General features: G+C 36.6%; 1 protein-coding gene across 1 annotated transcript; it reads right to left on the reverse strand.

Moving 5' to 3' along the window:
- Nucleotides 1-827: 827 nt before the first annotated feature.
- Nucleotides 828-16,547, reverse strand: hck (HCK proto-oncogene, Src family tyrosine kinase). Its single transcript, XM_048177882.1, has 13 exons — nucleotides 16,350-16,547; nucleotides 12,881-13,005; nucleotides 11,408-11,447; nucleotides 10,979-11,075; nucleotides 10,801-10,896; nucleotides 8,399-8,502; nucleotides 8,125-8,274; nucleotides 7,831-7,983; nucleotides 6,106-6,288; nucleotides 5,947-6,023; nucleotides 4,846-4,999; nucleotides 4,570-4,701; nucleotides 828-2,002 (listed from the first exon to the last, which is right to left on the reverse strand). Exons 2-13 carry the CDS (start codon nucleotides 12,995-12,997, stop codon nucleotides 1,800-1,802), a joined length of 1,506 nt encoding a protein of 501 aa, XP_048033839.1. The 5' UTR covers nucleotides 12,998-13,005; nucleotides 16,350-16,547; the 3' UTR covers nucleotides 828-1,799.
- Nucleotides 16,548-16,704: the final 157 nt, after the last annotated feature.

Here is a 16,704-nt window from a genome sequence, read left to right on the forward strand (position 1 = left end):
AGCTTTACGAATCTTTTGAGTCGAATCAGTGATTCGGATCTCATATAAAACGGCTAAACCGCTGAAATCACGTGACTTTGGCGCTCCGAATCACTGACTCGATTCGTAAAGCAGTGTTTTGAAATCGCCCATCACTAGATATTGTTGAATAAAGTCGCTATTTTGTTTTTTTGACACACAAAAAGTATTCTCGTCACTTCATAACATTAAGGTTGAATCACTGTAGTCACATGACTGTTTTAAATATGTCTTTAGTAGCTTTCTGGGCATTGAAAGTGTTAATTATCTTGCTGGCTATGCAGGCCTCACTGAGCCATCAGATTTCATCAAAAATACCTTAATTTGTGTTCCGAACGTTAACAAAGGTCTTACAGGTGTGGAACGACATGAGGGTGAGTAATAAATGACAGAAATTTCATTTTTGGGTGAACTAACCCTTTAATTCTTTATCAGTAATATCAGATCACAGACATTATTTTCCTGCCACATGAGTTCAAACTCTGATAATTATTATAAGTGTGTCATTGAAAGTTTCTCCTCACAGTTACAACAGGCCTGTGTGTGGAGAAAAACAGACACACACTAAGATGCAAACATATTTGCAAAATATATATCTTTGTGAGTCAGCAACAAATATAATAAATAGAATCATTAAACTAAAGTAATAAAAATAAATTGTTAAGATTACAATTCTGATGTGTGGAAAACTCTAAAATGAAGTTATGTCTTAATTTTGCATGATCTTGTAAACTTTAATAAATGCATCAATAAAAAATGAAGTTTGTAGAGCTGTTATGAGAATGAGAGTGAATGACATTTTTCCTCTATAGACTCAAAATTAAATACATTTATTTGTTTTGTGGACTAATTGTAACAACATATACAAAAATAGCAAGGGTGTCTTCATAGGGGACTCTGCAGAAGACGTCAGGGAAAGGAGAACTGAAAATCACCTGCATGATCAGAATCATGTCTTACACGAGATAGATTAATGTTAATGAAGCCTGCAGGGAACCAGAATCAAACAAAAGAATCTCACATGTCCTTTACTATTATTGCACAAACGTTCACACAAATATTAACAAAACTGAAGATGTGAAAGCAAGACATATGAAACATTAAATAGCTTCAGGCTTGTAAAAGTACCAATAAACCTAAAATCTCAAAAATCAAGCATAATTTACAAATTCATACAATCACAATACAGAAAGTCCTTTAACACAACTTGAAAGTCTTTAAAATCAAAACTAAATAGATATTCATAACTACCTTAGGCCTAGATGTTTTATATGAAACGTTTGGAGCAATAATTCAGAATCGATTCAATAGCCGAACTAATATATTTCCACACATTTCCTGAAACCTAATGTAGGCTTAAGTTTTAGAATTAATCTTCTCATTTACAATCACAACAATTTAGTTTAATGCTCTGTATGTGTATTCTCATTTACACAAACATATTAGTTTTAAAATACATCTGACGTAAGGTTTCTACAAATAAATCAGAAAAGTTAATGAGAAAAACGGTTGTATATTTAAATGATAAATTGATATAGCTTCTGTTGTGCAACACTCAGTGTAAGGCAAAGAATGAAACTGCTATAATGAGATTCTGAAATTGTATTAATTTACATGTCATTTAAATAACACACTATAACTTTTCACATTTGATTCACTACATATGTATAAAGTCAACAGGTTAGCATGGATAAGTTACATATGTGTACATTTCTTTGAGAGTTCCAGGACGAGGGATTTATGCAAGAAGTCATGTCAAAGTGTGTGTGTGTGTGTGTGTCTCAAGGCTGTTGCTGATACTGGCTCTCAGTGGCCGTGTAAAAGTCCTCCAGTACACTCTGCAGGTACTCAAAGGTGGGCCTGTCCTCCGGCTTGTTCTTCCAGCACTCCAGCATGATGTCGTACAGCTCTTGAGGGCAGGAGTCCAGGCGCTGCATGCGGTATCCTCTCTCCAGAGCACGGATCACCTCCGGATTCGTCATTCCTGAACACGCCAGAAACAGGTCAAATGATTTCGCTCAGTTTCTACAATCTGCTGTTACCATAAAGTTAGTTTCGGGTCATTCTATGTGCAAAATATTATTGGTCTTGTGCAGAAAATATATTGTTACAAAGAGAAACATTGAGTTTGACCGTGCCAAAATAAGCGTATCCATATAATGAAATATGATAAAGACTGAAGCTTCTGTTTGGACTGTTTGCTCATTAATACTTTGATTAGGTCACTCCCTCAAATATGATGACAGGAAAATCAAACATTTAAAAATAGACTGTGAAAATCATGTTCAAATGTTTGTGATCACAATTTTTTTTGGAAAGAAATGAACACTTTTATTTAGCACGGATGACAATAAAGACTTGTCTATTGTTATAAACAACTTTGTATTTATCAAAGAATCCTGAAAAAATGTATATGAAGCAGCAATACTGTTTTCAACATTGATAATCATCATAAATGTTTCTTGAGCAGCAGATCATCATATCAGAATGATTTCTGAAGGATCATGTGACACTGAAGACTGGAGTAATGATGCTTTGATCACAGGAATAAATTACGCTTTAAAACATATTCACATTGAAAACTGTTATTTTACATTGTAATAATATTTCACTGTTTTACTGTATTTTTGATCATCTAAATGCAGCTTTAATGAGCAGAAGAGACTCTTTCAAAAACAAACAAACAAAAAATCTTAAAGACCCCAAACTTTTGAATGGTAGTGTAAAGTGCGCTTGTTTCACTCAGATAGAGTTCAGTAAACAGTAATGTAAACTCAGATGATTTTATTAACCCTCCTGTTATGTTGCGGGTCAGTTTGACCCATTTTGATTTTTAAGGTGTTGGTTAACCTATGTTTTTTCTTGACATTTTGTGACTTTTTCTCTCATTTAGGGTCATGAACATGCATGTTTCAACACGCTGATGTTTGGACATATACACACATAATTACTGTTAGGTTTGTGATGTTCGTGGGTCAATTTGACCTGCATATTTTAATGTTCTAAGACAATTGTACTGACCCAAAATAATAAAAATGTTTTGTTATATTTTGTTATACTGGTTTTTCTTACCCCTATGAAGGTAAAATGAAGCTTATTTCAATACTGAAAAAATTTTTGTCAGCCACAGATAGTAAAAAATGAGCTATTTATTTTTTTAAAGCTATCTGAAATACTTTCTACCCTGTTATTTTCTTGAGATTTGGTGATTTTTCTCATTTAGGGAATGCGCATACAGAAAATGTTCTTCGGTCAATTTTACCCAAAAGCAACTGTACAGACCCAAAATTAAAACACTTGTGTGTTGTGTGTCAGAGTCCTGAAGTGCCAGAGTTTAACAACCGTCTGTCCCACTTTTTGAGCACAGACATGAAAATGACTTTTCCAACTTAAATTGTTAAAAATCTTGAATACTTCAGAGCACAGACTTGAGTTTGTAAAAGTAAAGTTTAAAGTTATAGGCACTTTATATAGGCAAGTTTATGAACATTTAAAATCTAAAAATACAACTTGTTATATTTTCTATAAAATACATATTTTACAAAACATGTTCAACTCTAAAACCTCAAGAAAATCAAAGCTAAACATCCAAACAAGTTCTGTGCCAATTTTAGGTTGGTATCTCAAATAAATAACTTTCAGTAAGATTTTTTGTGCGCAGTACCAAACTTTTCCACTAGATGACATCCAGACTCCACCGGTGACCATATAAGACTCTCGATTTCCATGTTTTGAGTAATCTGAACCATGCATTTCCTTAATGTTCAAAATATTTATGAAGTACACATCCTATTTGATTTGAATTCAATCCCTAAAACACACATAACACATACGGATAGAATCATCTATCTCTATTTCTCTATTGTTCTGTCATTTCTTTTGAAAATCAGTCACCAAATATGAAAACTATAGTCTGAAAGCTTTCAAACGATATATAGTTTGTCAAGATTACTTTATTTTTAGACTAAGATATTATAGTTATAAATGTGTAATGGGGGTTCAGTCTTAAAAATAGTGGTTAAAATTTTTTTTATAAATCATAAATTCAGAAATGGATTCTTTGTAAAGTGTCAAAATGAAAGTTAATTATTTATGCATGATTGTATGTTTTTTTCATATTATGAATTGTATTGAATCCAGTTATATCCCGCACCATAACGAGTGTACCCAGAAATCAAATGCATGAGGGTCATTAAATTCAAGAGATATTTGTAAGCTGATTTGATGCATCTAATTATTTGTTTTTTACTAGGTTAAGTATAAGTGTGTAATTTTCTAATGAATTTGAGTAGAGTTAATAGTTTAATGTCAAGAAATGTACTTTTGTAGACTTAAATAAATTTACAGTACTCATAAATATTATATAAACCTAAATGATTTAAGGCATTGCCTCGAATTATTTGAGTTGTGTTAATTGTTGAGGTTGCCAGTGTAAAATCAGTCAAATAACAGTTCAGCTGCATAAGTGGTAAAAACAGGGATGCAAAAAGGCTCCATTTCCAGAGAATGAGCCTTTTAGCATATTCACAGTGCACTGAGGTGACCACTAACCTGGGTACGGCGTGCGACCGTAGCTGATGATTTCAGTGAGCAGAATGCCAAAGGACCACACATCTGACTTGATGGTGAAGGACCCATAGTTTATGGCCTCCGGAGCGGTCCACTTTATAGGGAACTTTGCACCTTAGGTCACAAAAAAACATATTAACACAACTTCCACTGACAATAACCTATAAAAAAACAAAAGCATGCATTTATCCACAAGTTACCAACGTATATATTAAATCTGCTTCACTGTCGGCTGCCAGAGAGCCAGATCAGACTGACCTTCTCGGGCAGTGTATTCGTTGTCCTCTATGATACGGGCCAGTCCAAAATCAGCGATCTTACACACTAAACTCTTGTTGACCAGGATATTAGCAGCACGAAGGTCTCTGTGAATGTAGTTTCTCTGCTCGATGTAAGCCATGCCTTCTGCTATCTAAAGTCAGGGAAAAGAATTAGGTTACTTTTAATGACACAGAGTTTGTGTCACCGAGAGCAAGAGAACAATAGGTTAGTCAGCAACAGGTACGATAAGATATAATGAGTGTGTGTGTGTGTGTGTGTTTAGGGTCCTGGTACACCGTAGGTTGTGTGTACAAATTTGGTCAAGGTCAAAAATTTTCAGTATTACTATCCTTGTGGGGAAATTTGTACACACAACGTAGGGTTTACCAGGACCACAAACACACAAATGTTTGGTCCCCATGAGGAAAGCAGCTCATGAATCACACTAAATCAGGTTTTTCTGAAAATGTAAAACTGCGGAAAGTTTTCTGTGATGGTAGGTTTAGGGTTAGGGGATCGAATTTAGTTTGTACAGTGTAAAAATCATTAGGTCAACGGAAAGTTCACATAAAACATCATATGTGTGACTGTGTTAGTGTGAGCGTGCGTGTGTTAGCGCATCCTCTTATCGGCCAGGGCAGATTCACATCTTGTTAAGTGCTTGCAATTCTCTTCCTCTTTCCAACTCAGCGTCGCACCCTTTTTTTGCAACCATCACCCTCGCTTGAATGAAATATCAATGACAATTCTTATGTCGTACTTCCTCAACCCCAATATTTCTTGTATATTTTTAGTATAACTTTCATATTACCTGCATATTTTACTGTTTTAAAGAATCACTTGCACAATAGAGAGAACAAACTGATATTATCTTGGATGAACAGGAACAAAGAGAAAGGGGAATAGATTGTCATGTTAATGGCAGACTCCACCCTCTCTCTCTCACACACACACCTCTGTACACAAATATTACTGTCAGTCGGTTATCACATTTGAATATTGAAATCTGCTAGGACAAACCTGTCTTCCACCACATGTGATTCTATATGGGGGAGGAAAGCAGGTTAGCTGAACAAATGAGAGCTTTAAACGCCTCACCTGCGCTGAGAAGTCGATCAGTTTGGGCAGCTGGACACGATTCCCTTCATCGCTTTTAATAAAGTCCAGTAAACTGCCTGAAAAACACACGCGCACAAACAAACAGATAAATAACAGAAGGCTATGCTTTCATATTGGAGAGGCTGAAGTCACACACACCTTTCTCCATGTACTCTGTAATGATGTATATGGGCTCTTCTTTGGTGACCACAGCGTTGAGGCGGACCAGTTTGTCGTGCTGGAGCGATTTCATTAGGTTGGCCTCCATGAGGAAAGCTTCCACAGACATACTGCCGGGCTTCATAGTCTTCACTGCCACTTTTGTGTGCTTGTTGTATGTCGCTGAGAAGAAAACGGAGACGGATTTCACTCGTATTCTTCGTTTTTACTTATTAGTGTTCACTACCTGCTCAAAGTCTGACAGGACACTGTTTCAGGATCGAGTTCAGGATCAGGTCAGATTTTTAGGAACAGGTTTGTGTTTTTTCTCAGGTTTGTAATTAATGAAACAATAAATTGTTACTGTCATGATAATAATTTGACATTGTGATTCATATATGTGACCCATAATTCATTTTTCATTTTTAAAATTGAGATTTATACAGCTTTCCATTGATGTATGGTTTGTTAGGACAGGACAATATATGGCAAAGATACATTTTTTATTTATAAAATCTGAAATCTGAGAGTGCAAAAAAAATCAAAATATTGAGAAAATCGCCTTTAAAGTTGTCCAAATGAAGTCCTTAGCAATGCATATCCACTTACAAAAATACATTTTTAATATATTTATGGTAGGACATTTACAAAATATCTTTACTTAATATCCTAATGATTTTTGGCATAAAAGAAAAATTGACAATTTTGACCCATACAGTGTATTGTTGGCTATTGCTACAAATATACCCGTGTGACTTATGACTGGTTTTGTGCTCCAGGGTCACATATAGAATACTTACATTTTTATCTAATGTATTTTCTGTTAATAAAGCGATAAGACACCATTGTTAAACTTTTATATTTATAATATATTTCCAAAATATATTAATAAATAAATAAATGTGATAAAATATGATAAGACATCAAGGTTATTTTTATTATATTTATAATAAATATTGAACATAAATTAATAGATATTATATATAGTTCATATGATAAATGACACTAATGTAATTTTATTATAATACATAATAAAAAGTGAACATATATTAATAAATAATTAATGATAAAACACACCAAGGTGTTTTTATTTATAATAAATAATAAATATTAATCACATATAAATAAATATGGACCAATGGAACATTTTTATGTCCATATAAAATATTTATTACAATATAATATAATATAATATAATATAATATAATATAATATAATATAATATAATATAATATAATATAATATAATAATAATATAATATAATCACATTAGCAAAATTTTGCTAAAAATATCCATTGCTCATTACTAGTATAGCACTGTATGAAGCACAGCTCACAAAGACGTCACTTTAATACGCGGGAATTTGTGTTACTAACTTGAACATGATGCGAAATGTGTGTGGGGAATTCTTTCACCCACCTGCGACACTCCCGATTGCGTAGATTTCTATTGAAATGACTGTATTTCGCCTACAAAAATTCACTGAACATTTAAAAATGTGACTGCACCTTAACTGTATTAATATTGAATGTGAGTTTATTGGCATTTCACTGCCAGTGCCTGAAACACTTCAAATTCTGAATTTAGAGTCCTAACCATTATTCCAGTATTTTACCCTGGTCAAACAAAAAGATCCTACTAAACAAGTCACGCTGCACAGCATCATTTGTTGGAGTAGACAGACAAATAAGAAATACATATTACAGCAAGCTGAATGTGTCTTACCCATCCAGACCTCTCCAAACTGGCCTGCTCCCAGACGTTTATCCAGCTTTAGGGACTCACGTGGGATCTCCCAGGCATCTTTCTCCCAAGGTTTCTGAGGTTTGGGACTCAGACAGGGAGTGGTGAGAGATTGGCACAACCCATCGCTCTGCTCTGTAGACGTACATTTATATGATTTGTTAACGGTAAACCGATTGAGTCAACAATCCTTCAAGAAAACCTATATGTCTATTATCCAATGAAATGTGACATTATGTATGTTACAGTAGTCCACACTTTGCATTTTATACTTACTTTTGTAGTGGGCGACCAGATCCTGCAGGGTGTTGAAGGTGATGCGTGGAGAGATGTAGAAACCGCCGTTATCCAGTGTGCGGATCTTATAGTGCTTCACAGCGTCTCCTGTTTGAGGGTCGCAGTCTCTGACAGACAGAGAGTAGCTTCCTGAGAGGAAGAGCAGATCAAGAGCTTGTGGATGAGCGGATGAAGTAAAACAGTTACAGTGAAAAAACACTGCTAATGCTTCAAGATTACACTCCTTGTGTAAAGAGCTTGTGTCTGGACGTACCCTTGGTGGTCTCACTGTCTCTGATCATAAAGGACCCTATTTTGTTTCCAGAGGCCAACAGCTGTCTCTCTGCATCCTTTCTGCTGACACCTTTAAAAAACCACCTGAAGACACACACATAAATATAGATCAACACACACACACACACACACACACATATATACATATATATATATACAGTGGGTACGGAAAGTATTCAGACCCCCTTAAATTTTTCACTCTTTGTTATATTGCAGCCATTTGCTAAAATCATTTAAGTTCATGTTTTTCCTCATTAATGTACACACAGCACCCCATATTGACAGAAAAACACAGAATTGTTGACATTTTTGCAGATTTATTAAAAAAGAAAAACTGAAATATCACATGGTCCTTAGTATTCAGACCCTTTGCTGTGACACTCATATATTTAACTCAGGTGCTGTCCATTTCTTCTGATCATCCTTGAGATGGTTCTACACCTTCATTTGAGTCCAGCTGTGTTTGATTATACTGATTGGACTTGATTAGGAAAGCCACACACCTGTCTATATAAGACCTTACAGCTCACAGTGCATGTCAGAGCAAATGAGAATCATGAGGTCAAAGGAACTGCCTGAAGAGCTCAGAGACAGAATTGTGGCAAGGCACAGATCTGGCCAAGGTTACAAAAACATTTCTGCTGCACTTAAGGTTCCTAAGAGCACAGTGGCCTCCATAATCCTTAAATGGAAGACGTTTGGGACGACCAGAACCCTTCCTAGAGCTGAGCTATCAGGGGAGAAGAGCCTTGGTGAGAGAGGTAAAGAAGAATCCAAAAATCACTGTGGCTGAGCTCCAGAGATGCAGTCGGGAGATGAGAGAAAGTTGTAGAAAATCAACCATCACTGCAGCCCTCCACCAGTCGGGGCTTTATGGCAGAGTGGCCCGACGGAAGCCTCTCCTCAGTGCAAGACACATGAAAGCCCGCATGGAGTTTGCCAAGATGGTGAGAAATAAGATTCTCTGGTCTGATGAGACCAAGATAGAACTTTTTGGCCTTAATTCTAAGCGGTATGTGTGGAGAAAACCAGGCACTGCTCATCACCTGTCCAATACAGTCCCAACAGTGAAGCATGGTGGTGGCAGCATCATGCTGTGGGGGTGTTTTTCAGCTGCAGGGACAGGACGACTGGTTGCAATCGAGGGAAAGATGAATGCGGCCAAGTACAGGGATATCCTGGACGAAAACCTTCTCCAGAGTGCTCAGGACCTCAGACTGGGCCGAAGGTTGACCTTCCAACAAGACAATGACCCTAAGCACACAGCTAAAATAACGAAGGAGTGGCTTCACAACAACTCCGTGACTGTTCTTGAATGGCCCAGCCAGAGCCCTGACTTAAACCCAATTGAGCATCTCTGGAGAGACCTAAAAATGGCTGTCCACCAACGTTTACCATCCAACCTGACAGAACTGGAGAGGATCTGCAAGGAGGAATGGCAGAGGATCCCCAAATCCAGGTGTGAAAAACTTGGATCTTTCCCAAAAAGACTCATGGCTGTATTAGATCAAAAGGCTGCTTCTACTAAATACTGAGCAAAGGGTCTGAATACTTAGGACCATGTGATATTTCAGTTTTTCTTTTTTAATAAATCTGCAAAAATGTCAACAATTCTGTGTTTTTCTGTCAATATGGGGTGCTGTGTGTACATTAATGAGGGAAAAAAATGAACTTAAATGATTTTAGCAAATGGAATATAACAAAGTGTGAAAAATTTAAGGGGGTCTGAATACTTTCCATACGCACTGTATATATATATATATATATATATATATATATATATATATATATATATATATATTCAGATGCAAAAAGTCTGTCTGGCATGTTTTCTTTTAAAAGAGCATTTTTTTTTATCAGGCCCCTTTAGGTTTAAAGGTGCCCTAGAACTTTTATTTAAAAGATGTATTATAAGTCTAAGGTGTCTCCTGAATGTGTCTGTGAAGTTTCAGCTCAAAATACCCCATAGATTTTTATTTAATTCATGTTTTTAACTGCCTATTTTGGGGCATCATTATAAATGAGCCGATTCAGGGCTGCTGGCCCTTTAATTGCTCGTGCTCTCCGCCCACGGAGCTCGCGCTTGCCTTAAACAACATTAAACAAAGTTCAAACAGCTAATATAACCCTCAAAATGGATCTACTCGTGAAATCCTGTCATTGCCACTGTAACGACGGACAAAACATGATGAAAACATGCAGCTCGACAATTGAAAGCCAGCTCATATACACACCGTCATTCATCCTGAAATCATATGATTCGATTTGCAGTGTTTGATTGGTTCTTCTGTGGACTTTTGCTGACAAAGGGAAGTGGTGTCTGGCAGTTTCTGCCATCTCATTTTTGATGACTACAAATGTGCACAAACTATATTTACTCACTCTTCAGTTTCCAGAGTGTCCTTGGCAACATAGTTACTGGGGATGAAGCCCTCCTGACCAGTGCTGATAGACGCTGCTTTCCACCACTCACCTGACCTAAACACAACAATCAATGATTCAATCAATCCATCAATCAATCAATCAAAGAAGCGAGATGTAGAATCAGAGGCCTACTTACTCCTGAAGGATTCTGAGTCTGTCTCCTTTCCTGAAGCCAAGGTCACCTTCATGCATAGCTTCATAGTCGTACAGAGCGATGGCAATGTTCTCTGAAGCTAAAGACAAGTGGAATATTCAGCGTGAAAGAGCTGTGATCACACATTCTCTGCTCTTCACACTCTTTTTTTTAATAATACCAAGCAGTGAGCCGAGCACGGTTCCAGCAGGTTTTGAGGTGAGTCTTATACTATGGTTAAAGTTGAGACTGTTACTAATAGTAAGCGTAGCACAGTTTGAGGTTCAACGAAATGCGTATTTACTATCAACGGCTCCAGTAACTATCCGTGTTCACTGACATGTACACAGTATTTTAAAATTTTACGATAATCGAACTTTCTGAATGAAATCTCCAACCAATGTTCTAGAAATCAAAGACACTTTCACTTACTTTCTGCCCCTGAAGTCGCTGTCTTGGTAGCTGATCTGCTCTGTAGATGGAAAAATAGGTGCAGCATTTAAGACAACAAACATTTCAGTTCTCTTTTCTGAGAGTAAAAACAGAGTCATCTGAGGCAGCTTTCCAAATAGAGGATATCTGTTCAAACACATAAACATTTCAAACTCTTTTATGCTGATTATGCAAATCAGGTAGAAGCAGCTAGAAACCATCCAAGTGCAGAGCTACGTGATAAATTTAAACATGTAAACACACTAAATATAGAGTATAGCCTGTTAACTCTGTGTTTCGGCCGTCATTTCACCATTTTGTTTAACCATAGACCGGCTATAGTAACCCACATCCAGCCAAACATAATCTTGAATTTGTCTTTTTTGCCAAAATAACTTGCGAGATGTATGATATTTCATCATATAAGCAAAGTCAAAAGTGATTATAAGGTGTTTGGTTTCATTTCGTATATTAAATTTTCACTGACAGCCCAAATTGTTTTAGCCTAGACGTTAGGGCTGTGTTTGGACGGCTATTAGACGTTAGGGTTAGGGCTGTATCTTCTTCATTTTTAGTAATAATCATAAATTCATTCGAATTATTCTCATTCAAAAGCTTAAACACTCAAAAAAATAAATCATCGCATTTTGCATTGTGTTACAATGGAAACAGTATTTTAAAAACCTTTTAGTGAGCTTAATTTTTCAAATTTGGAACACAACTTGGTTAGACATTTTAAGAGTCCAAATTATTTGTAAAATATAGATTTTGCACAAAATAAAAAGTTTATTTCCGTACATCTGCTTTACAGTAAGCTTTTTAACCCTTTCATTTTTGGAAGTGCTTTCACTTCTGCTAAAGATTACATTTAAGCTTCTTTAAAAAGAGACCAACATTTGGTCTGTATTCCAAAGCATTCATGAACCATTTAAGTTCAGATCTGTGCTTAAAAAGGGGGGTGACAATTAACAGGTTAGGTTAGGTAAAAAAAATGTTATGCAAAGTCAAGATGATATTGTACAGCTGTACTTTAGAGCTCCATTCACAGCTCTGTCTCGAAGTAAGTAGAAGTGCAGTAAACGAAAGCAAAAAATATGCTGAAACAACCGATACTGATGGTTTAGCTCATCTCAACATTTCAACTCAATCAGCACTTTCTCAGTAGAAAAAAATGCTTTTCAGAAATGTTTTTTTTTTATAATACTGGAAACTAAAAAACACAAATCAGGGGTTGTTCCTTCCAAACAACGCCCGTTTTTGTTGCTCAGAAAGCATGTATGGTACAGATAATGATGGAAAAATGTCTTTAATATGCCATACAGTACTCATATATATATTAAACATATAGACTAAAAGCAAAATGAAGTGGTGAGATGTTACTTCACATTAGAATCTCCAATTATTTCCCAATATCATGACAAGTAGAGACCATTGGTGCCACAATCAACTTGAACTTATGCGTCTTCTACTTACGTCCTTGCTCCCTGTCGTGGGGTCTTTGGAGTAATGTGTTGTCAGGTTGCGGTTGTCATCGTTGCCCATCGATTTGCCAATAGGATCCTGCTCCGGTTTAGTCCCCACACAGCCCATTTTGAGGCCTGAAGAGATCACCAAAGAGGAGACTAATGCAGGTTTTACATTTAAAAACAAAACAGCCATTCCAAAATAGAAAATAAAATGCAAATCAGAGATGATTCCCACCAGACAACGCCCACTTTTGTTGCTCAGAAAGCATGTATGATGCAGATTTTGATGTCATACAAGACTCATATTGTATTAAACGCACCATAATTTTGGCCTACAAACAAGATTAACCTAAGTGGTAAGTGGTGAGATGATATATATTTAAGATTAGGATTTCCTAAAATCATCATAGTAAGTAGATTGTTGAGACATGGTTGCTACAATCCACTCAAACGTATGATTCTTTTGGAAATGCAGCTGTGACCGATTAAACTAGTGAAAGTCGAAATAACCGGGTTCTTGAGGAGACTTCCACGTTGTAGGCTGCAGTTCACACTCGCCTGTGGTTTTGTCATTAACTCTCTCACACATGCACATGCGGAAGCTGCTCAGTGGAAACTGTGGTTAGTTAAGGCCTAATGTTCAAGCTGATTTAAATCACCCTGTGTCACAGAGCAGAAATTAACCAACCAGAACACACAGAGCTGCCTCCTTCACAAATAAGATTCCAGCTTGGTTGATTGTTGGAAGCAAAAATCAGCTTTTGAATGAGAGGTGAACGGAAACCGCATGTTTCTAAGCTCTTCGGCCTCTCTGTGGCGATCGCCCAAGAACCCTTAAATCGAGTCGAACGACAGCAGCAATGTGCTGTAACGGTGTAGGTTCATGCTTCCTTTCCAGTTTGATCATTAACTTATGCACCTTTACACATGACACACTAAACCACAAACAAAACAACATGTTTCATATTAACGTCCAGTCTGTTTGTCCTGCAGGTGACCAGGATGAAGGCGTAAACAGTAGACATGTTATTTGAGAATCAGTTGTGTTGAACAGCCGAGTTCTAATTCGAGAGCAGCGTAAAGTTTCCTCCTTCAGTGGATGCAATTAGTTTGAGAAAGTTGTGATGCATTAAGAACTTGCTTCCTTTAGCTTGTTCACCCATGTTCTGCTTTCTCTCTATTTGAAGTGTTACTTTTGGTTGGTTGTTAATTTCAGTTTTTTTAGTCTAACTGGCTGACTCGTAACAAAGAAGCGCGCTCAATTTTATTGAAATCTTTTACAAGTATATTTTTAAAGAACTGTACTTTTGGATAATAGAGTATTTTTTTATGTCATTTCACCATTTTGTTTAACCATAGACCGGCTATAGTAACCCACATCCAGCCAAACATAATCTTGAATTTGTCTTTTTTGCCAAAATAACTTGTGAGATGTATGATATTTCATCATATAAGCAAAGTCAAAAGTGATTATAAGGTGTTTGGTTTCATTTCATATATTAAATTTTCACTGACAGCCCAAATTGTTTTAGCCTAGACGTCAGGGCTGTGTTTGGACGGCTATTAGACGTTAGGGTTAGGGCTGTATCTTCTTTCTGCATCACATTTTATCAGTCATTTTTTAGTAATAATTATAAATTCATTCAAATTATTCTCATTCAAAAGCTTAAACACTCAAAAAAATAAATCCTGTGCATTTTGCATTGTGTAATATTACTGAAATAAAAGGCCACTTAAGTGTAAAGACACTTTCATGACTACTTAACACATTTAAGTACACTTTTAAAAAGTGCATTTAGTAATATAATGTCAACTACTTTAAAGTACATTTAAGTACACTTATTTTGATGTGTTGACTAACATACTGACGCACTATATTTTAGTTTAGTTTACCATTGCATACTTAAGTCCTACTTAAGTGGGTCAAAAAAGCACACTTTAAAGGGATAGTTCACCCGAAAATGAAAATTCTGTCATTAATTGTTCCAAACCTGTATGAATTTCACAAAATAAGTTGATGAGCCTTTTTGACCTCCATAGTATTTTTTCCCATACTGTGGAAGTCAGTGAGATCCGTGAACTGTTTGGTTACCCATATTCAAAATAACTTTTTTGTGTTCAGCAGAAGAAAGAACTTCATACAGGTTTGGAATAATTAATGACAGAATTTACATTTTTTGCTGATCTATCCCTTTAAGTATAGGCCTATTCTTTTAAAGTCTGTTATTTCTGTGCTAAACGTGTGCTTCTTTTTCACAAGGGGGTTGATAGCTCTTCCAGCCTTTACTCAGTTTGTCTCCTCTTAACCTGCTTAATTGCTGGCTTGATCACAAGTACATTTCCTTCTTCCGACTCGGGATTTGATAACCGATCGTTCCCGGAGGAAATGTTCAGATTTGCGTTTCGACAGTGTCGCCCATTCCACTGAAAGATCGCTTCGTCCCTCAAAGGCACAGAGCTGGGACGAACCTCCTCCACTTTTCCCACAGGAGCACGAGGAGAACTACAGCTCTTTCCCTTTAACCACACGCATGCAAATGTGAGATGTGTTAGTTCCACCTTCCTTGTCAGGGCTCTCTCATTGTGTTTTGTTTTCTGTCCCAGAATCACACACGGCACGCTTCTCTACTTCAGCAGGCAGACGGCCAACAGAGAAAGGTGAAATGTAACTGTAAAGAGTGTTTAAAGAGTCTCACTTTACATGAGGACATGGATCCTCTGAGGAGGAAGATAAATATTAAAATGAGTCCTCTGATATTGGTGTGTTCTGTAAAACTAGTGAACTATGGAAGTACCAGTGTGACTGAAGATAAAGCCTGATACCATTTCAAATAAACATGCAGGTTCCTCAAACACAGGTGACTGCCTTTAAACATGCAGAATCTGATACAGGAACTGCGACATACACTAGAAATTAAGCCTGAATTCAGAAAAAGAATAAACAACTTCATTATTTGATGACATATGAACCAATTATACATCAAAAGAGAAGAAGGGACCATTTTGCATGAACATAACAGCCAAGAGGAAAGACTGCAGCAATGAGTTTGGGCTTCAGTTCTACTTCTCGGATTCAGATTAGATCAGTCTTATGTAATAGCCGTAACAAATATATGATTAGTCAAGAAATTAGATGACTAACTTGTAGGACTAGTCTGAGCAACAGGCCACTGATTCTAGTTTACAGTGAAACTGCAAAAGTTGGACAGAGTAGCTTATGACAATCAACTTTAAGGACACATAGGCTATAATTTATATTAAATCTTAATAGACCTATTAGGGCTACTATTTAACCTAATTTAGCTAGTTATGAAAGGTAGAAACCTCGTTTCAAAAACGAAAATGGGAAATAACTTCAAAGAAAAAGGGTTTAGACGTTAGAAAAAGTCTTCGACGTTTAACTAAAAAAAAAAGATAAAATATACAATAAAATGAAGTAAAACAATAATATATATATATATTTGAAGCAATCTCACCTCTTCAATCGCAATCCAGTCTAAAAGTACTTTCTTTGTTCACAAAGTTTCTCCAACGACGAGAAAATGAAGTCTCTTCACACCGGCTACTCCATCGCAGTGATGCGCTTCACCCGCTCTGAGAGACTGACAGCTTCACTAACTGTCCAGAGGAAGTTGGCGGCCGTGTCTCAAATACTACTGAGATGCCTGCGTAGACAACAGCTTCAGACACCAGCTCAGCTCATTCATGCACACTGAGCCCACCCGACTCACATCGAGATCATGAGGGCGGAAATGCCGCAAGCGCAGATTGTAGCTAAAGTGCTGTCTAGATAGGAAGCTCGGTGGATATTGAGACACACATTGTGTAGTC

Source organism: Megalobrama amblycephala, linkage group LG24 (assembly GCF_018812025.1).
Source record: "Megalobrama amblycephala isolate DHTTF-2021 linkage group LG24, ASM1881202v1, whole genome shotgun sequence".
Lineage (NCBI taxonomy): Eukaryota > Metazoa > Chordata > Actinopteri > Cypriniformes > Xenocyprididae > Megalobrama > Megalobrama amblycephala.